The sequence below is a fragment of the Chinchilla lanigera genome, unplaced genomic scaffold, assembly GCF_000276665.1.
Source record: "Chinchilla lanigera isolate Chin_1 unplaced genomic scaffold, ChiLan1.0 scaffold00036, whole genome shotgun sequence".
In the NCBI taxonomy this organism is placed as follows: Eukaryota; Metazoa; Chordata; class Mammalia; order Rodentia; family Chinchillidae; genus Chinchilla; species Chinchilla lanigera.
In genome coordinates this window covers 20,568,054-20,590,960 of record NW_004955437.1, presented here as the reverse complement: position 1 = coordinate 20,590,960, position 22,907 = coordinate 20,568,054, and the positions used below count along the sequence as shown (strand labels likewise).

The following is a 22,907-nucleotide window of genomic DNA, read 5'->3' as shown; positions in this document are numbered from 1 at the left end:
AAACATAACAAGGAAAGCAAGTGAACTAGTTTCCAAACGGTGACAAACTTCTCTAAAGACAGGACACACACAGTGTCTGTCCCACCTTTGGTGAGAGGTAGGTGGAGGCGACACCCAGAAGAGCAGATAAGAAAGGGCGAGTGAAGTGTTAATAGATGTTTACGGGGAAGTGTGAACTTCAGGGTCACTGGCAGCCCTGTGCATGGGCGAGTTTTAAAAACCAAGACCCATCTACAGTAACATCAAAGACACCAAATACTATGCACTGAAATCTATAAAGCATGGTGGAGAAAAATTTAAGAATACCTGTGTAAAAGTAGGCCATGCCTCTAAGTCAGAAACTTCAGTATTGCTAAGACATCTGTGCTCCCCCAGGGTGATCATACATTGGGTGTGATCCACTTATCTTCTTGTCCAGGGAGCCTCAGAAGTGCTCACCATGGCTGTCCTCTGTGTGGAATGGGCCCCCTACGGGCTCCAGCCTGTGTCCTCGTTTGGCACTCAGCAAGCAAGCCCTGCAGGCTCAGTGAGGGGGAGACAAGAGGGCTGGACCTCATGCAGGGCAGGAGACTCTTTCCTCCAGGGGGCAGCTCAGCCTTCATCTGTTCATGGGAAGCAACCTGGCCCCCATGGGGCGGCGTGGCCTCTGGGATCTTTCTTGTTGCAACCCCCCTTGTGGTGGACCTCCAGGCCTTCCTTGTGAAACACACAGTAGGCAGGGGAGGGGATAGGCATGGAGCCTGGGTCATCTGACCTGGAGCTCCATGGGCTCTTCCTGCAAAGCCTCTGCTCCCTACCTGAGTTCAAGCACCTGTGTCTTGGGGTGAGGAGTGTGTGTTGAGGGGTGGAAGGGGGAAGAGAAATGGCAGGTAAGAGTGTGCCTGGATGGTGCCCAGGAACGCATCTGCTACTGACTAGAAGTCTCCATGGCCCCCAAATCCTTTTTTCTTTTAAAACTTTATGCATGAACTAAATGTTCATTATTGAAAAAATTTAAAACCTGATGAAAAATAAAATCTCTCTACCTAGGAATAACTTCCACTTACAATTTGATAATCCAGATGTGTGCATATATATAAATATATCCTAGAAAACAGTCGAAGTGCACTAGGATGCAGAATGTACCCAAACCACATCTTGAAGTCACTCGATGCACATTTCCAAATCGCCTTCCCAATAGGTCTCTCCAATTATGTAATAATATTGAACCCCAAATATTATAGAGTCTGATTCTCATCATCTTCCCTCAAAACACCTACAAAAGAAGTCCTGGGCATCCAAAGAGGTGACACTTCCAGAACCTTATGTATTTGCTGTGTACGTGGCAAGAGCTGTCATTCACGATGATGTCCCCAAGAGCCTGGCACAGTCCAAGGGCCTCTGAATCATCAGTGCCAGCTAACCATCACACCAAGTGGCCAGCAGGCTGCAGAGGCAGAGCAGGGGGCGAGGGGCGGGAGACCTGGGTGTGGGCCAGCCTTGCCTGAGAGTTGGGCCGTTACTGCCTCACTCTTCTGCAAGATGGACAAAACCTTCCAGGTGCCATATTTTCCTAGGAAGTCTACTTTCCCAACAATCCTTTATACAGGGGATGGGAACACTTACAAAGAGGGGCTGTCATAGTCACTCTCCATATGCTCCTCTACCAAGTCTGTCCTACCCCTCGGCCAAGAGACTGCAGAGCTGGCTACTAGACAAAACTAAGCAGTCAGCAGACATTTTCTGCAGTGGTTACAACTGGATCCCACACTACTAATTTCCTGTGGCTTGCAGTGGAATAAAAAAAATGCTTCACACAAGAACTCTCCTTGCTCTGTGACTGGGAACAAAACACTTCTGAGCTCTCCAGGGTTGGAAAACAGCTCAGATTGTCCCAGGGCCTGGAGGCCATTGCTGCCTGGGTGCAGAACAATGAGGTCCCTGGAGCTTAGTAAGCTGCATAAAGGGACCGTGTGCTGGGCGGGGCGCCCAAACTCAAGGCAAACCTTATAAACAAGCTGGGGACTAATGGTGCCTGAGAACAGGTGCCATATGGACCGAGGTCAGGTGTTTTCATGGCTTCAAGAGAAAACTCAAATACTGATTTTTAAATGTTCACAGAAAATAAACACTCCAAATGTCAGATGAAACCTGTCAGTGGTCTGGGTTTGACATGTGGTCACAGCGTGCAGCCTCTGGTCTGCAGAACTGGTCTACTGCTGTGGAGACAGAGCCTGAGGGGCTGGGATGGGCGGGGACCTCACAGATCCCCTAGCAATGAGCATTTATACAGGGAGCCCTCTGCCTCCCTTTCTGAGCCTTGGTTTCCAAGTCCAGGGTAGGCAGCTCCGGGTTAGGTCACATTACAGGGCCAGAGTCTTGGAAGGAGAGCCCTGCCCTGGCTTTGGCTGGAGCAGCTTGGAGGAGGCACTGCCCCCAGGTTGAAAAAAAGGAAGCTAGGTGAGGGACCTGGGCTGGGAAGCCAAGAGAACTGGGTTCCGCTAGTATTATGGTTTAGATCTGGGGAGTTCCCCAAAAGCCCAGTTCAGAGGTTGGGCTTTTAGAAGGCGATTGGATCATAGGGGGCACTCTATTCATTAATGAATCCATCCACGAATGAGTTCAGTGGTCCAGTGTGCTCTTAGGAGGTGGGCCTCAATGGGATGGGTCATTGAGGACTCCTCCCCTATTGCTGTGCTTCCTGACCCCTGGTGTGAGCCCTGGCCTCCACCCAGGTCCTTTTGCCCTGCTGCTTCTGGACTGAGCCTGCTAACCATGGACTGAAACTTCTGAAACTGTGAGCTGAGATAAACTCACCTCCTTTCAGTTACGGGTGTCAGGTATTTTGTCCCAGCAATGAGGAGAGTGACTAAGACAGGTGGTGTGCCTGAGGGGAGTCACATCTCTCTCTCTGCCTCAGTTTCCTTACCTGAAATAGTATAATAATATTTAATCTCATTATTTTAAGGATTAAATAAGATAATATGTGTACAAAATGTTAAGCATGGTTTCAGGGCATAGAAAGCATTTAACACATGTGAGTTTTATTCCTGAGGACTCCATGTGATTCTGTAGTTTGAACCGGGAAGCACAGACTATCCAACAACTAAGAAGGGGCCTTAGGACAGGGGGTGCAGCTCAATGGTAGAGTATTTTCCTGGTGCAGGAGGAGGAGGAGGAAAAGGGGAAAAAGAAAGGGAAAGGAAAGAGGAAGGGGAAGGAAAGGAAGGGATCTTTAGTGAACTGAGCAATAGACTGATGCCCAAAGAGGGGGAACTTGTCCAGGGACAGTCAGCTAGCTGGGGGCAGGGCCAGGTGCCCACCCATGGCTTATCCCTAGCAGGGTTTTAGGAGCGGCCCTCAGAGGCTCACACTGATCATTGGCCTTTCCTCCAAGGCTACCCTTGGTCAGGGCTGGACAGGTGTCCACCTCTCTGTGTGAGCAGCGAAACTGTCAAACACTGTCACGTTGAGCGGCCCACCTCTATCTAGAAGAGCAGAGCAGAGCTGGGAGAGCTGCCACTAAGCACTGTCTTTGTTCCCCTTCCTGCTCACAGGAAGACAGACTCTGAGCAGTAATTACCCTTAGTTAATGATCTCTGGTAGTGACAAAAGCTTAGTGGAGTGGGCATAAGAGAGCAGGGCTGCGTGGATGTCATACCAGCGATTAGAGTCTAATGAGTCAGGACATCAGAGCTCAAGCCTGGGGTCTGATGAAAGCTGATGGATTGACCTGGTAGAATGCCGCTGGATGAGAGAGAGGAGGAAGTGTGTCTTCTAAGAGTTCTACTGAAGTGGCTGGGAGGGTCATAGGGGGCAGGGTCTGTTCCATGGGGTGATTGTTTTGGAGGCAGGCTGGGAAATGTGAGGATTAACCAGTGACTGGTACTACTAGGAGGCTGAGGTGGCCATGCACTTGGGTATTCCCAGAATAAGCCAAACTAGCAACAGTGGCTCTAGAGCTTCACTGGGAAGAAAGCAAAAAGGGGGTGAGCATGGCATTTTTACAGCTGCTGGGTGGCCTTGGGAAAAACCACATGTCCCGTGAATCTTGCAGGTAACATTGTCCCGTCTGTCTCCCAACTTAAGGAATGGCAGGGCTAGCATGTGTTTTCAGTCTCCAGGCTTGATTTTCATGCTTTTGGTTCTGCTCAGCGTTTTCACACCTTCACAAAGGAGTCAGCAGCTCCTAAAACACAAGTACCCTTATGGCATCTTTGTTGCTGTTTGTTTCATTTTGCACAATGAGCTGACCCAGAGGAAATGCAAGCAGCAAGGGATGGGCCTCTTATGCGGACACTTGGTCCCACCAGCAGCACTTGCACGTCACAAGTCACCCAGAGGCAGCACGACTTAGGTCAAGCTGGGTAAAAATTCCAGGAATGAGCATGTGCCTTGTTCCCAGAAGAATACAGCCACAGGAGGATGGCAAAGAGACATCTACAACCCTCACAGTTCCTTCAGGTTTGGTGGATAAAGACCATAGATTTGGGAGGCCCAGGGAAGAGATGAGCACGGTGACTGTCGATGGTAGTCTTGTGGTAGGGGCAAGGGGCATCGCAGATGGAGACAGAAACACTGCCACTATGCACTTTATTTTTCTTTCCTACTGGCAGGAAAAAAGTATATAAGCAATAATTACCTTATATAAATAATTTCACAGCAAATGAAACAAATAGACCTTAGCTAAATGGAATTCATGAGCTGCCAAGTTACACAAACACAAACTAAGGCGTGAGCCCCTCAGACCTAAATCTGATGGGCTTTCCTTATAGAGCTAGAAAAGTTCCATTTGGAATGAAGTATATCTGTATGCATAGTAGGAATTTTGTTTTTAAAGACTCACTGACAGTTTTTATAGACAGTTCTCCAAAGCAGATATACAAATGGAAAATAAAGTACAAACTGCAACAATATGCCACCTCATACCCAGTAGGGTGGCTACATTTTTAAAAGGCAGATAATAATGAGTGTTGGCAAGGTGTAGAGAAATGCAAGCCCAGCCAAAAGGTGGAAACAACCCCTATGCCCATCAGCTGATGAATGGATAAACAAAATGTGGTCTAACCATTCAATGAAATATTGTTTTGCCATAAAAAGGAATGAAATAGTGATATATGCTACAACATGAACTTTGAAAGTTTTATGCTAAGTGAAAAAAGCCAATCTCAAAGGACTACATATTGCATGATTCTATTTATGTGAAAGACCAGAAGAGGCAAATCAATAGAGTCAGAAACTAGAGAAATCTTTTTGTGACTAGATTCTTTCACACAATTTAATGCTTTCAAGTTTACTCTTGTGTCAGAATTTCATGCCTTTTAAAGGCTAAATACTATTTCATTGGCTATTCTATGGATATGCCACATTTCTTTTATCCATTTATTTATTAATGATATGGGATCATTTTTGCCCACTGCAAATAATGCTGCTGTGAGGATAGCTGATTTTTATATCATATGTCATTAAAGGATCTAGAAAATGCTAAGGTCATGTAGCTAGAAAGTGAGGTTTCTTTATTAAGAATCCAGATTCATCACAATGCAGAGTCCTGTTCTCAGTCACTGACACAAGCCCTGGCTCTAAATTTGAGCCATGCCCATAACCAAGTCATGAATTTCATTGCAACTGTTGACCACTTGTACTATTCCTCCATGTTTCTTTAAATTTACCTTTTTTTGCCTGAATACATATAGTTTTGTCTAAGCAGTAATATGCACGTATCATCATTTTGATGTGTTGTTTCCCATACACATGAAATTAAATACAGATGTATAGATGTAAAATGTTTCTTTATGCTGCCTAAGTTTATCTACTACACAGGGTATTTTGACCACACCTTGGAAAACATTGCTTAGAATGATTGGAATTTGAAGAGGAGAGACTCACACCTGGGACTCTCGGCTTAAGGACACGGGAGTGCCCCAGTGACCCAGCTCCTGGCTGCTCCTTGTCCATTTGCTGGGTCAACAATCAGGTTCTCCTTTACTTAACCAGGAATGAGTAGGCTGGAAATCCATCTTAATCAAGGACAAGGTAAAGGTGTCCAAGAGCCCATGGAAAACCCTCACTGTGACACCCACAGGTAGGCCCAGCCATGGCTTGGATAACTCAGCAACAGGAATCTTTGGCAGCATTTTTTCTGGCTGTGCAAACCTTAGTTCTGCCCAGGTAGCCACAAAGATCAAGTCTTTCTCCTCTTCCTCTACCCATCTAATTTTCATCTTTGTCAAGCCTCTTTTATTAGCCTTGCTCGGACCACAGCCCCTTTATTTTTCTTGTCTGATTGCATTAGCTAATACTTCCAGAGCATAATATTAAATAATAATGACTGTAGTGGGCATTGTAATGGAAACACTTTTCAGTTTTTACCACCGGCTTTGTCTGTGTACCAAATACATATACATTGAAATATTCACATATTCCTAAAGTTGTATAAGAAGCATCCTTCAATTTTTTTTTTTTTTTGTACCAGGAATCAAACTCAGGACCTTGTACTTGCCAGATAGGTGCTGTGTCACTGAGCTATCTCCTCAGCCTGTATCCTTCAGTTCTTTAAGTATTTAATCCATTCTGGAAGTTTAGGAAGCAGATACTATAGTGTGATAATTTGACAGATAAAGAACTGAAAGAAGTAACTTGCTCAAGGTCTCATGAGTAAAAAGAGGCAGATTCAGGATTCAGATCCTGGCAGAGAATGGTCAGAGCTCGTCTTTTTTACCCTGCACATGTGATAATAGCTTCCCTTGGTAGGTACTATTCTTAGCACAATTTCATACACAATACTTCGGAAGAGGGTTTGATTTGTCTAAGGAAAAAAACAACTAGTAAGTGTATCTTCATCATGGGTTGACAGAGTGGTCTTATGGTTCACCTCCACTGCATGTTGAGTTCATTTCTTCTGCATGTGTTGTGATTTTCTCTAATCTGTCATCCATTCCATTCCACTGCCTCGCCTTCCTGTCATGTCAGCTCTACTTTTTTTTCTTTTGGTGCTGAGGGTTGAACCCAGGATCTCAAGCATGCTATGCAAATGCCACAACCCCAAACTTCAGCTATACTTTCTAACATGAATATTACTCTCCTACATTTGCTTACTCTGATTTTTCTAGATCCTTTGATGACGCGTGACATAAAAATCAATCACTGTACTTTTGTATAGCTATACTCATAGCAGCATGATTTGCAGGGTCAAAAGTGCAAACAACCCAATATCACCAATAGATAAATGGAGAAAAGGAATGTGATGTATCCACACAATGAAATAGTAGTTAGCCTTAAAAGAGAAGGAAATTCTGACACAACAACCTTGAGAACATTAAGTTCAGTCAAATAATCTAGCCACAAAAAGACAAATATTGTATGATTCCACTTATTGTGAGGAACCGAGAGTGGCCCATACATAGAGACAGAACGAAAGGTGGTTGCCAGGGGTTGAGGAGGAAGAAATGGGGTACAGAGTTTCAGTTTTCCAGGGTAAGTTCTGCCTCTGAACTGTTCACTTAAACATGGTTAAGCTGGTAAATTTATTATGTATGTTTTACCACAATTTAAAAATTGGAAAGCCAAAGTGGACTTTCTGGGGGCAGACTGGTGACAGGGAAAGGCTGAGGACTTTGAAAATGGGATGGTTTAATATTGTGAAGCTGTTTGCTGCATTTGCAGCAAATCTCTATCCAGGCAGGAACCTGCTGCAGAGAGTTCTGTGTGAATGGAGATTTGGGCAACAGCAAGGGGACAGAAGTCATCTAAATGAACAGAAGGTGCAACAGGACCAGAAGCATAGACTGGAGCCACTCGACCCATGAATCAAGTCTGTTGATCACAGATGACCACAGCTTTGTAAATCCTCACCCTCTCCAGCTTTCTGTGGGTTTCCTGAGGGCCAAGGCCATCTTCTCTAAACCTTGAAGGACAGAGACACTTCAGCTGCTGCCTGGGCCATATTTATAAATGTTCCTTTTCTCCTCAAGTTAGCTGACACTTTATACTTTCCAGAAATGTAACCCTAGCTTTTGGGGAGGATTGCTATGTGAGCCAGAGTTCTACAGCTAGACATCTAGAGTTTAAATCTTTGCTCTGCTACTTATTAACTGTGACTTGGGACAAATTGTTTCATCTGTGGCTCAGTTTATTCACCTACCAAATGGGGCAATGATACTAATGTCCTACCTCATAGGGGCCTTTTGGGAAAATGAAATATGGTACTGCATAGTTATGTAGAACAGTTCACATGGCACCCTTCATAAACTATCACCCGTCTCTGCCTCAGTCCCTGGCAAATACAGGAATGCATCCTGGCAAGAATGATCATCCTAAGGAGAATGTGGATTCCCTGACCTCTGGTCTGACATACCCAGAGCCCTGTGGGGAACGTTTTGGCTCCAGGGTGGGCAGAGCCCTTTTCTCAGCTGCATCTCAGTGTACTGGAATGTAAAAGACCCAGCTCAGCTCCTGTGGGAAGTAGCATCTGGGCTTTCTCCATGGGAGGGGATGATTCAGGGAGCCCTCCCTCTTTGGAGAGAATCAGCCCCAAGCACAGAGCTCCTTGGTTAGGAGAGTGGGACTGTCCCTTCCAAAGGAAGACTGGGCTTTATTGGAAGACTCTGGTAGGCGATCAGGGGCTTGTGGAGGTGGTGGGGCAGGGACTCCTGGAACTCAGGGGCCACCTGAGAGCGGAGCAGGTGAAGTCGCCTAGCTCTGCTTTGCTGTCCTCAGCTCTCTGCCTTTGGCTTGGACGCGTTCTCCTCTGGGTCTTTGCTGGCGTGCACCTGGAGGACTTGGGCTTTTCCGATGTACACTAGGGAGGAGGAGAGGCCATGGAGGGGCGGGCCCCGCCTGGGAGCTTCCCAGCAGGCGTGGCCAGGCCCCTTGCCCAGAAAGGGCTCTGTGGATATGTGGGAACAGATGGGGAGAGAGGCCGAGTCAAGCCCAGCTGCTGTCCTCAGCTCAGTGGGACCCAGGACACGTGGATTCCCTTCTCTGAGCCCCACCTTCCTTTCCTTTCAACATCCAGAGGATGAATACGAAGTGCCCACTATGTGCCAGGCACTGCTGGGCAGTGCGCCTGTGTTATAATAAACACTGTTTTAAAAATTAAACTTCTGCTATTATGGATGCTAACTCCATTATGTATTTTATATGTGGCACAAGATAATTTCCCCTCACTCAGTGCCGCCCAAGCAAGGCCAACCCATGGGCGCAGGTCGGGTGCGCCCACTTTCCAGCCTGACGGAGGAGGGTAAGGTCGAAGGCTCCTATTTGTCCTCTTCTCTCTCTCCAGTCCGCTCCCCTCCCGCAGAGGCACCTGGATGACTGCAGGGGCCTCCTCCCTGCTTTCCCTCACTACCTCCCCGCCAGCCGTGTCTCCCACAGCAGCCAGGGGGCACATACGCTGCACCCTGCTTGTACCCCCCATGCCCTCCATGTGACACCACACACCTGGCTTTCCCTGCAGGCTGACTCTGCCCACCTGTCTCTTCTCCCCTCCACCACTGCCTTCTACCCATAGGGCCTGCCCATGGGGCCACCTGGCCTGCTTTTCCACTAACACACTGGGCAGGTAGGGCCTCTGCTTCGGGCTCTCCATCACCTGCGGAGGGCTGGATCCTTCCCGAGGTTCAGCTCGAGGAACCTCCTGCCCCACCACACCCACCTCCTTCCTGCACCCCCCAGGTGTTTTTATTTTTTTGTCTGTGCACCTCCTCCTCAGATATGAGCCCCATGGTACAGGAACTTGTCCAAATTCTTCCCCAGCACATATTAGGTGCTCAGTAAGTATTTGCTGAGTGAATGAATAGGTGAATTGAGTAGTTTCCTTAGGTAGGGACCCATCTCCACATTGCCTCTCCTCCCTCAAGGAACCTAGGGTGTGCCGCCCCCCCCCCCCCCCCCCCCGCATGAAACCTCACCTGGTTTTTCGCTTTGGGGCAGAGGTGGTGACTTTGTTTTCTTCTGGGATTGACTACAAACAGATACAAAGGAAAGGCTTGGAACCAGGTCTGCCAAGGGCAGAAGGTGCAGATGGGAGGGGTGCAGGTGTCAGCTGCCCACTCCAGGGAGGTGAGTTGCCTGACCTGGATAGCCAGACCACCACTGCCCGCAGCTGGACCCAGGATGCTCCCCAGCTGTGATTCTGTGCCTCTGTGGCCATTGCAACCCAGGCCCTTTTGTCCCTGGAGCTGTAAGGACAGCCACTGTAGCAGCCCTCTCCTCAGGCGCTTGTTCACACCCTGGCAGGCAGGAAGACATGCCCTGCATTTGAGTGGGGAAGACAGGGCCCCTTTCCCTGAGCTATTGAATAAAGCATGAGCAATGACCTGTCCATGTGGGGCCTGACACTGTCCCAAGCCCTTTCACACACCCCTTGTCCTTTTCCCTGGTGGCTTCAGGAGTCTCAAAGATAGGCTTGTCCCAGGTCACCTTCCTCTCTCAGCCCTTTCTCCTCTGACTTCTCAAGGTGGGAAAGAAAACCAAGTCCAGGCCAGAGCAAGAACCCAGGCCTTCAGCAAACCTAAGCCTGCCTACCCCTTCCTCTGCTCCTCAGGCCTGCCCACCTCCAACCACCCCAAGCTCCCCACTGCCTGAAGAGTGCACCCTCCTCACTTCCCCGCCTCCACCTGCACTTCTTCTGCTTCCAGGATGACCTTTTCCCATCCCCTCCTCTGCTCCTTCAAATTCTATCAACGTATCTGAACTCTGCCAGGCATACCTGGGCAATTGTTAAGAATACAGACCTAATGCTGGCTCCAGAAGTCCAGCTCAGAGGTAACTGTGCTCTACCACTGAGCTACACCCCCAGTCCTGCCTTGCATTTTGAACAAGCTCCATGGGTGAGTTTGAGTGCTACTAGGCTGAGTCAGACAGGCCTGCCAGGTGACTTTGGCAGGTCCTCCAATTGTCCCGAGCCTCCATGTTTTCATCTGCAGAATGGAAGCTATACTGCTTGTGTGGTTTTTAGATTAGAAATATCTAAGACACTGAGGGATGTCAGACTGGCATAGTGGGTCTCTGACTTGCTCTTTCCTTCACCAAAAGACAGGCTGTACCACCTGCTTTGTGAGGATTTGTACCTTTTTCTTCCTGCAGTACAGGGAGTGGAGCCCAGGGGTGCTCCATCACTGAGTGACGTCCATCAGCCCTTCTAATTTTTTTTTTTTTTTTTTGACAGGGTCTGGCTAAATTGCTCAGGCTGACCTTGAACATGTGATCTTCCTGCCTTAGCCTCCCATGTAGCTGGAATTATAGATGTTCAGCACTACATGAAACTCCTAGTTAGTCATGAATCCCTTTTCTTTCTAATTAATCCCTTTCTCCTCCAATCATCTAGGACACTTGATACCAATTTCTTTAGCCTGCCTGTGTCACATTCCAGTCTACCTGTGTCTTCCCATAGACCAAGAGCTTCCTTGGGCTGGATGGGGCTCACCAGCCTTCTCTTGTTACACCACCCCACTCCCACTGGTAGATAGCAGGACCTAGTGGGTCCACTGGGGAGGAGCTGGGCCTCTTGCTCCAGGACAGGCTCAATCAGCCCAAGCTCTGGCCGGCACCAGGCTCCCTTCTCTGGGCCTCATAGATCTCACCCAGGAGGCCAGGTGCTGAACGTGAAGAAGCGGTTCTGGGAGCAGAGGGGTGGATGGGGGTGTGGAGCCCACCTGTAGGCTGGCTGCAGCTTCTCTTGAGGTGGTTCTTGAACTTCTTGAAGCTGGTCCAAGAGTGTTTCTGCCGGAATGGACTCTAGGGGTTGGGGGAGGAGTTGAGCCACCGCTGTCTGCAGGAGTCCTAGAGCGAGGTCTTTCTCTGGAAGCACAGCCCCAGGTCACAGGCTCAGGCCGGTCCCTTTCTAGGCACAGGCACTCTAAACTCCCACATTCTGCCCTGCATCTCTCCTGGCCCCTGTGCCCACCAAGTGCCCAATGTTTCCGCCCTCCTCTCCTACCACACCACCAAGTTCACCTTGTTCTCAGCCCCATGCAGCCCCCCACACTGGGGCCACCCTCCTCTTTCTCCTCCTGCTCCTCCTCCTGGCTCTCATCACCCTCACCCTTCCATTGGGACATAGCCTCCACTGTGTTTCCGTGTGTGTTTTTGTCTGTCCTTGTGCATATATGTGTGTGTTCGTGTATCTCCACCTGTGTATGCCTTTCCCACAGTAGCATGTGAGGAACTGTGTCTGCTAAGTTTGATCCTTAAAGTTCCTCCACTCTGGTGCCTAATACTGGGTGTCAGCTTGAAGTTGGAGACCCCTCCAAGGAGCAGACCTGCAGAAATCCTGCTGGGGCCTGGGGAAAGATGAAGCAGGACATTGTCCAGCTGGGAAGTGTTTCTTTGGGGCTCCAAATAGGAGGACCTGGATGGCCCTAGGGTTGGGAGCGGAGTGCCATCGGAGTCCAGCAGAACCAGAGAATTGATGCGGGGGAATCCTGATAGTCTCCATACAGAGAGGGGGCCATGCTCACACGTCCTCACCCTGAGGGGGTGCATAGAGTAGCCAGAACTGGATGGCACTCAGTGAATCCGTCTGCAGAATCTGGCAGAGGAGCTCCAGGATCTGTGGGCAGGAGAATGGGCTGGGTGAGACTCCACACACATTCCACCCAGCAAATGTGGGTTAGGGGGAACCAAGGGGCCCCTCCCCCTGAAGTGGGCTAGGGAGCCACATGCTCTGGTTCCCACAAAGGTCCCTGCCCCCACTCTCATGGGACCCTGCAATTTACAGAGGGCTTTCTCTTATAAAAGACCCAAGGAATACCCTTTCATTCTTTCTTTCTCCCTTTCTTTCTTTTTCCCTCCCTCCCCTTTTCTTTCCTTCCTTTTCTCCTTCTTCCTTTTTCCTCCTCCTCTTCTCTCTCTGTCTGTCTTTCTCTCCCCATTTTAAATGAGGGAGATGGAACCCAGAGCCTCACACATGCTAGGCATTCACTCTACCACTGAGCTACACCATCAGCCCTTGCAAGAAGATTTGGAGGGAGTACTGGGGATTGAAGCTAGGGTCTTTGCACTGAGCTACACCCTCAACCTCTTTTTTTTTTAAATTTTAAAACAGGGTCTCCTAAGTTGCAAAATTGCCTGGGCTAGGCTCAAACTTATGATGCTCCTGCCTCAGCCACCCGTAATGCTGGCATTAGAGACATAGGCTACTATACCCAGCTGGAAGAAGATTCTTAACCTCCCCTCTGGACAGACAAAGAATCCAAGACTTTTCAAGATGAAGACACTTAACAGGGACTGTGTGGCAGAATTAAGCCTCAGCATCAGACATGTGGAGGCCTAACCCTTGGAACCTCTTTGGGCTGGCCTGCCCTAGGGTCCCTCCCTGGGAAGGCAAAGTCAGCGCTGGCCAGTCATTCCTCAGAGACACACCAAGTCCCACATACCTGGGCCCCTTGTGTGGGGATTTCGGGTACCTTATAAGCCTCCCCACCCTGGAGCTCCCAGAGTCTGGAGATGTGAGCAGAGAGGAGGAGGAGGGCAGCCCGTGGGTCAGGGTGGGCTGGTTTTGCCAGCTGCCCCGTGTGGGGCTCCCTCCTGCTGAGCAGCGAGCACGCTGGGCTTCTGCACGTGTCCTCAGCCCTCGCTGTCCTTGCCACTTCGGGGTTCACTTCCCCTGTGTTCTCCCGTCAAATAGCATCAGGAGAAGATCCTGTCTGAGATGTGCTAGAGGGGCTTCCTAGGCCAGGTTTCTGATGGTGGCTGGGGCTGCGGCAGGTTGGAGTTGGGGCCCATGGTGGGAGGTGGGGCTCCTGGAGCCCTAGGAAAGTGGGGTTCCCTCAGCATTTGATAGTCGGTCTTTTTGGGACCCATAGGGCCTGTCAGACCCAACAGGTGAGCCTGCTCCTTGGCAGAGTGGGAACCAGACCAAGCCTTTCCCCAGGTTGGTGCCTGCCCTTCCCGCCCCCCCAGGATCCACATGCTCCAGTGACTCCTGCATCTGTCCCAGTGCCCTGATCCATCCTCTGCATCCAACTTACCTGCCCTACGCCCCCTCCCCACAGGGCCTGAGAACCTGATTCCAGACACGTTGAGGACGCCCTAAGGTGGAAAGAGTACTGGTTCTAGTCCAGCTATGCTGCTTCTTAGCTGGGGACTGGGTCACAGAATACCACCTGGTAGGGCCTCAGCCTCCCCATCAGTGGGATGGGGATTCTGGGCCCTGGACCCTCAGACCGCTTGGCCGGACCCTGACCAGGCTCCAAAGACATTGCTGGCCTGAAGGAAGGGGTTCCTAAAAGTGCGGGGTGCATGTCTGCCCTTTCCTGGAGGGTACACATGCATTTTAACAGTGACCTAATGTCCTAACCCACCAGACTCATCTTGGGCCTTGATGGTACCTGAAATCGAACTCATGACCTTACGTTTGCCAGGTAGGCGCTGTGCCACTGAGCTAAATCCCTAGCCCCCTTGATGGGCAAACTTGAACACAGGGCAGATGGGCTCTGGGTTCTGCTGGAACACAGACTGAATTCCTCCCAGGGTGGGAGACCAGGCTGGGACTAGTCCCACAGGTTTTGGAGTGTGACCTCCTGGGGTGTGGCTTTAGAGTGCACTGAGTGGGACCTTCACCTTCTCAATCCACTTTGCAGCTCCCTTTGTGACTCATCAGGTGCTGCCAATGGGATGGACCTTTGATGACAATGTGCTCAGCTCCCAGTTGCATAGACCATGAAACTAAGGCCCGTAAGGGGAGAGGACTCACACAGAAAGGGCCAGGCTGGCACAGGCTCCTAGAGGCAAGGATCAGAACCTGGGCTGCTGATGCCCAGTACAGGGGTTTCCCAACTTACAGACCGCACAACTGTGAGGGAGCAGTGTCCCCAGGAGAAACCATGTCCAAAAGCAGCCTGGAAGGGTGTTAGTTAGGAGAGCTGGGAGGAGGGACTGTTACAACCTCTGCCCCCAGAGCAGGGCTCACCAGCAGCTCCTGGTCCTGCAAGAGGGAAGCCGGGGCTCCTCCATCTCTGCTGGAAGGGTGGCTCCGGTGGCCCTGGCGGAACTTGCGGCTACTGAGAGCTCGGATGGAGGTGGGGATGAGCCTTCCCGTTTCAGCGGAGTACTTTGCTCCTTGGTCCCTTTGAGGCTCCTCCTTCTCCTGAGACTCCAAGAGCCAGTGAGAGGGAAGGAGAAGTCAGAGGGGAAATGATGACAAGGAGGCCAAGGCACATCTCCAGGGCTCCACCTCCCCCAGTCCAGTATCACAGCAATGCCAGGGGCACAGGCTGTCACCCAGGCCACCACCACCCTCTTCTGGATCGAAGCCTTCCACTAGAGGAGCTTCAACTAGCAAGAGCTCTTCTTCCCTGAACTCAACATCTATAGCTGAACAATGAATGCCCTGGTGGACCTTGTTCTTCCACCCGTGCAGATCCTGCCTGCTACCCCTGCCCAGCCCATCAGAGATCTGAAAGCAGCATCCCGGCCAAAGCCCCACTGCCTACCTTCACTCCCAGCCTGGCTGCCTCCCAGGTCCATCCCTCACAGCCTGGCAGCCTTCCTTTGCCCTGGCCTCTGGGGCCTCCTGTTGTTGCAATTCCACTTAAGCCTTATAGCCTCCTTCTCCCCTCTTTAAAGATAAGAAACCGAGACCCAGGCAGCGTAGCTGCTACCCTGAGTGCCACGCTAAGTTAGCTGAGAGCAGCGACAGAGGCTGGGTTTCTGCTTTTCCCCTCTGGCTGCCCAAAATGAGGGACAGAAGCAGCCTCAGCCACAAGGGCCAGGCCTGTCTTAAGATAACCTTCCACCTGCCTGTTGATTATCTTTGCTAATTTACTACCAAACAGTAACTACAAGGTCACCCCCACCCACCCCTGTCCCATTATGTATCTCATGATGTGTCCATGTCCCCAAGGCCACCTCTGCTAGGAACCCACCTCGGGTTTCCTGTTTTCACCCTCCTGTCACCCTCACTGACACCCTCCTCCCAGCGCCAACAGCAGAGCCTTGAGGAGCTTCCTTACAGAGGGCTGAGTTGGTTTCTTTAATTCCCAGACTCCTTTCTGGCTCTGCACCCACCTCTTTGTTCTTCAGCTCTGTCTCCTTGGTGAAGACAGCCACTCGGGAAGCCAGCTCCTTCAGCTCCCTCTTCCAGGCCTCTGGGAGGAGGGGACAAGATCCTGGGGCTCTGTTCCTCCTCCCTGGAACACCAGGGCTGGGAGGGCAGGGAAGGTACAGTACCACATGGAAGGACCACCCCCCCATTCTTCTAGGCCTTCCTGCCTCCTCAACATGTCAGATCTATGCACGGGTGTGTTTCTGAGCCTAGGACCTGGGATGAGGTAGGAATGCAGAGGTGAGGCTGCCCAAGGAAACGAGGGGAAAAGTGGGGTCATTCTATGGGCCCCACCCACATAAGAGGAAAGGCCCCTTTTCTTCTCAGGCATCCACCCAAGGAGGGCAGCCCTTGGGGACAGGTGTGAGCGCTCAGGAAGAGTGGCCCAAATACTCACGGGAAGGCAGTTGGGGGTTCCGATTGGACTGCGGGTCCCCAATAGGGACAGAGACTATGGGCATCCCCATCAGACAGCGGGGTAAAGGTGTGAACTGAGGCAGGGCGGTCAGAGAGAACTCGTCCCTGACGACACAGACAGGCTTCCCAGTGAGATCTGTGAAGGTTAGAGGCTTGGGAGGGGGGCCTGTCTGGACCTCAGGAGGTCCAGGAGGCCAGAAAGAGGCTGCGGGGCAGGTGACCACCAACCCACCCATCAATCATCAGAGCCGAGAGGCCCTGTGATCAGTGAGACCCACCATCACCTCATCCACAGGGCACTGAGAAATGGGCCAAGAAAGGATTTTTTTCCAGTCATCTTAACCTTTCCATCTTGGGGTCCCTGGGGTTCTCCAGTTGCCCAGGCTGAGAACCCCAGAGGGAGTCTTGAGTCCTCTCTTTCTCACACTCCACTTTCAATCATCAAACCCTGTTGGCTCTGCCTCCTAACTACCCCCTGGGAAAGGTCTATGCACTTTTCCATGCTTGACGGCCCAAGCCAGGCCGGGGTAACCTTGCTAAAATTATCTCACTCTTGTGTTCTCAGCCTCCGATGGCTCCACCTGACTTTGTGAGGCAACTTAATGGTGACACTGGTGGCCTGCGCGTCCTGGCTGATCTGGCCCCATTGCCTCCCTGACATCATCTCCTTCCTTTCGCACCCTCCTCTGGTCCAGCCATACCTTGAACTTCCTTGCTATTTCTCCAGCAGGGCTGGAGTGATCTTGCTCAGGGGCTCTGTATTTGCTGATCCATGTGCCTGGGGCATTATTAGCCCTGATTTGTATGTAGTTCACACACTCACTTTGTTTAATGTTTTGCTCAAATGTTCTGTTAGTGCCTAGGTCCTTCATGGTCACTTTTTTTTTTTTTTTTTTTTTGTGGTGTCAAGGATTGAATGCAGGGGCTTGTGTGTGCTAGGAAAATGTTCCACTGAGCCACATCCCCAGCCCTCATGGTCACCTTCTGAAAGCAGCAATCTCCCCTTTGTGGCCTTTGCACTTGATACCTGGTCTATTTCCCACACTTTGCACCAGATGTCAGCTCCAGGACAGCAGCAACAGTGTCCTGTTCTTCTTTGTTGTGTCCCCAAGACTTAGAAAGTGCCACCCTCTAGTTTGCACTCAGTAAATACTGGCAATGGATGGATGGATGGTTGAATGGGTGGATGGGTGGATGAAAAGCTGAGTGGATGAAATGGCCTGAGTTAGAAAGCACAACTCAGTTCTGGGGCAGAGAGGAAAATCATGTAGGGGATCCTGACCCACCCTTGGAGCCTGGGCTTTACTCCTGCCTCCGTGTCAGACCTGGGTTGCCCACTAGGCAGCCCTGGGACGCTGGTTAGACCTCATGCTCTCTGGGCCTCTGCCTGGACATGGCTGGAGGGAACACAGCATTTCCAATTCTCAGGGTCAATTAGTGATCACCCTGCCAGACCTGTCCCACCCAACCAGGCCCAAGCAGGCCTGGCCCTACCTTGGATGTGGGTCACATGTTGGGGGTGAGGGTGGTGCCTGGAGAAGAAGGAGTGGTGGCTGAGACGGCCGAAGCGGTAGGAGCCGGCAGTTCGGGGTTTAAGGGTCCTCAGCACTTCTTGGTTCAGCTCCAAATCCACAATGCCTGGGGTCACTGGTTCTTTCTGTGGTCCACCGTCTCCGTGGCTCTGTGGCCTGTGCCCTGACTTCTTCTCAGGTTTCAGCTCGGCCCTGGGACTGAAGGAGAAGATTTACAGGGAAGTGATCAGAGATTCTGTCTGGCAGCAGTGCCCAAGCCCAGCTCTGAGCTGGGTGCTTATCACAGAGCCCGTTCTCAGAGACTCAGAAACCTTCCTGGATTTCACCCCTTCCTGCACCATGGCACCCAAAACTCAGCTCCCCCAGCGTCCTTTTCCCAGTGGCACCCTCTGGTCCCAGAAAGCCCGTGCCTTCCTCAGATGCCTTCTTAGGCTCTCCAGTCCATCTGTGAGGGCTCAGATGGAATCTCCGAGAACCCAGTTTTCTCCCAGAGAACAAATCTGGAACTAGAAAGAGAAGCCTCACACCCACCTTGTCCTCCATACACCTAGGGTGGAACAAAGCCTCCTTATATGTACCTCTTAGGGGCAGGGGCTGGCCCAGCAAGTCCTGTCCCTAAGCCCTGCTGTTGGCAGCCCAAAGGAGCCAGCTGTCACCCTCCCCATTCAGGGTGGTCCTGCACCAGAACCAGAGCCAATGCAAGACCAGGCAGGCCATCCTTTTCCCATAGGGTCCCTCCCAGGAGACGCAGAACTGTCAAAGCAATGACGCTGTGGGGAAGCATCACACGCTAGCTGGGCTTCTCTGGGGCCCAGCAGGTCAGGTTCCCTGTTCCCCACCCTGTCCTGAAGATGCAGAGCCTCTGCTCCTGGAGGGAGAGTAGAGGTCAGCCCAGCAAGGATCCGAAGGTCAGGCCACTCCTGCTGGGGCCTGGTGCAGACACCCGCCTGGTGGCTGTCTGCATTTCCTTCTCCTGCTGTTCTGGCTGAAGGGGGTCCCTCTGGAGGAGAATAAGTGGGCTCTGGATATGCTAAGCCAAGATGCTGCCCTTGGACCCTGTGAGGATTTCGTTGACCCGGCCTCTGCATTTCCTGTTCCAGACTCCATTGTCCTCTAGGGAATCTGGGACTTAAAGAAAAACTGTAAACCACCTTTGGAAGCCAAGTTAGCTACCTCTTCTACCCCTAAGTAACAGAAGACATCACCTCCTAAATCATCCCCCCATCCCCGGAATGCCTGTGCTCTGTGTTCCTGCCCTGACTTGTGTCTTCTCCTACCCAGGGAGGGTCCCTGCCCACAGCCTCTGCTAACTTACCTGAGGACCCACTGGGGGCCTGGCTGGTGACAGAGGATGGTGAAGAAGGGCTCTTTCTCTGGGACCTCCAGGCCACTGAGCTCCTCTATGCTGCCTCTGTCTTCTGTCCTGTCCTTTTCCCCACACCTTTGGCCAGCAGGTGGACATTTAGGGTCTTACCTTGTCAGTGGATGTTCTGCCAACTGAGTCCTCACCTCCGCTGCCATTGTAGTGTTTCTAATGGAATAAAGACCAGTGTCTTAGAGCTCAGGATGAGTAGCAGGAACTCCCATGGACTGGCTGTGGAAGTATAACCAGGGGCAGGTTCTTTGGGAGAGAAAGGGACAATAGCACAATAGCTCATAAAACTGAACACTTCGGCTGGGGATATAGCTCAGCGCCACAACACCTGCCTAGAAAGCACAAAGTTGTGAGTTTGATTCCTGGTACACCCCACAAAAAAAAGAAAAAAAAAAAAAAGAACTGAACACTTACCTGCTTTTTCACCCAACAATTTCTGTCTCACATATAGAGAAACTCATGTAGATGTGTGACAGGGGCCATCAACAAGAGCATTTCTGTTAATATTGCCCAAAATAGCAAAACCCTGGTGACAACCCAAATGTCTAATGGCAGAACAATGAATAAACAAGCTGTGCTACATCCAGGTGAAGGGGCATGCTATTGCTATGAAAATACAGTATATGCAATAGCATGGGTGGACCTTACAAATATACAACTAAGTCAAGGAAAGCATGTTTCCAACTACACAGCATGAAATGTCTTTTAAAATTAGGAAAGTTCAAAGGCAAGCAAAGTGATATAGATGTGTGATTGAACAATACAGCAAAAATTGTGACTATTTCTGGATGGACGAAAGGCAGGGACAAGGAACGCAAAGAGCACACGGGAGATGCGTCAGTGGAGAGATTTCAGTTGCTGGTGGGGGCGGTGCACTTACTGGTGTTGACTATACTATTAAATAAACTAAGTGAAATGGATGAAGGAAGGCAGATGTTAAAACAGGAATTATGATTAATATAAGTCTATGGACCTAGTAAATATATATAAAATATCTGTCCAATATATGCATGTGTTGCTAGGGAGGATTTGGGAAAAGCAATCAATGCATTCTGAGAATTAACCCTCGGGGACCCCAGAAATACCTGAGTCAGTCCTTATAAGGATGGCATGTGTGGGACTGGCCTTCTCTGAGGTCAAACAAGGGGAGAAATTTGCAGAGGCCACACGACCAGGGCCCGGGGCCTGGGCACCTGGCTCAAGGCCCCTGATCTTTTCTCTAACAACAATGGGCAGAGATTCCTTTTCAGGCAGCTTTGGCACCCTCAGTGATGGGCTGGACTCTAGAGCACACAGAGCATTTGGAAGCTCCAAATCCACCCATCTATAGGAAAAGACACTTGTAGAATAGACTTTCAAATGCTTTCAACTATGATGACATTAAGAAATTCATTTTTCTATCAGGACCCAATCCACATATGTATGTGTGCATATAACACTGAAACCAGAGTGCCCTGGAGCAGTATTTGCCATACTACATGTGATGTGCACGGATGCATGTATCCCAGGTTTTGTTTCCATTTTGCAAATGTTAGATGTTACCCATCAAATTGCTGCAATAAGTCACTCAGGAGTCGTGATCTGCATGCTGGAGAGAGGTTAGCAGGGACCTAGCAGGTCAGGACTGACTCTCCAGAGTGAGACAGGTGGGACCACTGGGGCCACCTCTGCTCTGCCCTCTGTCCCTGGGCCCTCAGACAGATCTAAGGAATCTGAAGGCTGCCACTGATTCAGCACAGGACTTGCCCTTCACCCTTGGCCTTCAGGGCCCTCCCCAGGGTCCTGGTCAGGTTACAGGGGCCATTTCCTCCCTGGAAAGGTCCTGGACTCACCGAGGAAGGTGCCCGCTACAGCATGTGAGTAGGAAGCCTCTTGCCTGAGCAAGAAGGTGAGAGAGGACTCACCAAGGGGCAATCTCCTTGGTGCTGTGGGCTAGTCTGCTGCTTTGTGACTGCACTGAGCCCAGTGGTTGCTAGGTTACCCCTTCCTCACAACGCCAGAACCACTCCCCAGCACCCTTCACCCCCCCACACACACCCAGCTCCTCTTTCCCTCTCCTGGAAGTCCCTGCTGAGGACTTTCTCTGTCCCTCCAAGCTCCTCCTCTACTTCCAGTGCAGCACTTCCAGTGGGGACCAAGGGAGGGAAGATTGGCTGTCTGATTTGGTCAGCTGTCAGCAGGCAGAGCGGAAGTCTGGTTAAGGATGCTGCTCATGCCAGGTCCCCGCCTCTTCAGCCACACCCAGCCTGATATGGGCATAGAGGGGTTCCCCTGGGGATCAATCCTCAGGGAATTGTTTCTTAGAGGAGACCACCACAAGGGCCAGAGTGTTCCTCCGGCCTCACTTGATGGGTTAGCTGACTGGGAAGATTCTAGGTTTTCAGTTAGGTAGAGATTCCAAGCAGGTTCTGACACCTCCCAGATGTGTCACTTTGGAAGATATCACCTCTGTGCTGCCAGAGGTGCGAACCTCTGGGTTCAGCTCTACTTTCTGCTACTTCCTAGCTGAGTAGCCTCAGCCAACTTATCCAGTATCTCTGAGTCTCAGTTCCCATACGTCTGAAATGGAGATTATACTCCCAGTTATTCTCTACTAGAAATAGTGAAGTGAGTTAATACACATTCAAGGGTTTAGAATAGTGCCTGACACCAAAGGCCACCTTATCTGGCCCTATAATATGGGGCCCCCTCATCTACTTCTAGGTTTGTTCTGAAGAACAAGTGAGTTAATAGGTGTAAGACACCTAGTCATAAGTTTGGCACACAAGAGATGCTAAAAAAGATAATAATAATCATTGTTACTGGTAACTTATCTCCGACAGAGGTAAGACTACATAGTAGGGTGGGCCCTTAGTTCAGAACTACCTTGAGTAAGTCACTTTATTTCTCTGAAGCTCAACATGGATGCCTGTCAAATGGGGATAAGGATAACCCTTGGACCATAGTGCTGAGATGGGATCAGAGGCCATGAGGGGTGTAAATGGCACTGTAACTTCTCGGAAGGCACTCGATGCCATCCTAAGAATGAGGGTGCTGGTCTTTAAAACCAACTGAGGTGGATTTACTTGAGTCTTTGTTCTCAGCACCTCTTCCTTTTTATCAGTGGCTTGAGGCTTCTAGATGGGCTAACTCCTGGGAAGCAAGCAGGGAAAGATGGGGAGTTGGAGGCAAACTTAAGCCCTTTTAAAGTTCTGCCCCTTCCCGCTGGAAGGGGATTTAAACCATGATGGTAGCCCAAGGAGGAGCCCTCTGAACTTGACCTTCTTCCAAATACTTCTTCAGCCACATGGGTTGGGAAGATCCTTGTCTGTGGTCTTACTTTTCCTGGGCCTGTATCTGCAGGACTCATGTGACCCTTTAGAAATCATTTTGGAAATCCCCTTGTGCATGCTTCTGAGCATTCTGGTGACTAAGATAACATAATATTGTGTTTGAAAGATGAGAGGCTTTCTTCCCCACGACCAACCCTTCCTCGTGGGTTTCAGCACTGGGGATTTTCCACCATGCTGAGACAGCTGAGATGCAAACCCACGCTCACCCTCCCCATGCTACCTTT

At 50.4% G+C, this 22,907-nt stretch overlaps 1 protein-coding gene across 6 annotated transcripts; it reads right to left on the bottom strand.

Annotated features, from left to right (window-relative positions):
* Positions 1-4,555: 4,555 nt before the first annotated feature.
* Positions 4,556-21,317, bottom strand: Tbata (thymus, brain and testes associated). 6 transcript variants are annotated; one of them, XM_005390044.2, is made up of 11 exons: positions 21,184-21,316; positions 19,451-19,507; positions 17,939-18,174; positions 16,425-16,580; positions 15,991-16,070; positions 14,894-15,076; positions 13,953-14,013; positions 12,451-12,532; positions 11,637-11,781; positions 9,891-9,943; positions 4,556-8,779 (listed from the first exon to the last, which is right to left on the bottom strand). In XM_005390044.2, the coding sequence occupies exons 2-11, from the start codon at positions 19,495-19,497 to the stop codon at positions 8,674-8,676; spliced, it is 1,149 nt and encodes a 382-aa protein (XP_005390101.1). In that variant the 5' UTR covers positions 19,498-19,507; positions 21,184-21,316; the 3' UTR covers positions 4,556-8,673. The 6 variants fall into 6 exon arrangements, with proteins under 6 accessions (XP_005390101.1, XP_005390102.1, XP_013372565.1 ...); XM_005390045.2 differs by having other exon boundaries at positions 14,894-15,070; XM_013517111.1 differs by having other exon boundaries at positions 21,256-21,298.
* Positions 21,318-22,907: the final 1,590 nt, after the last annotated feature.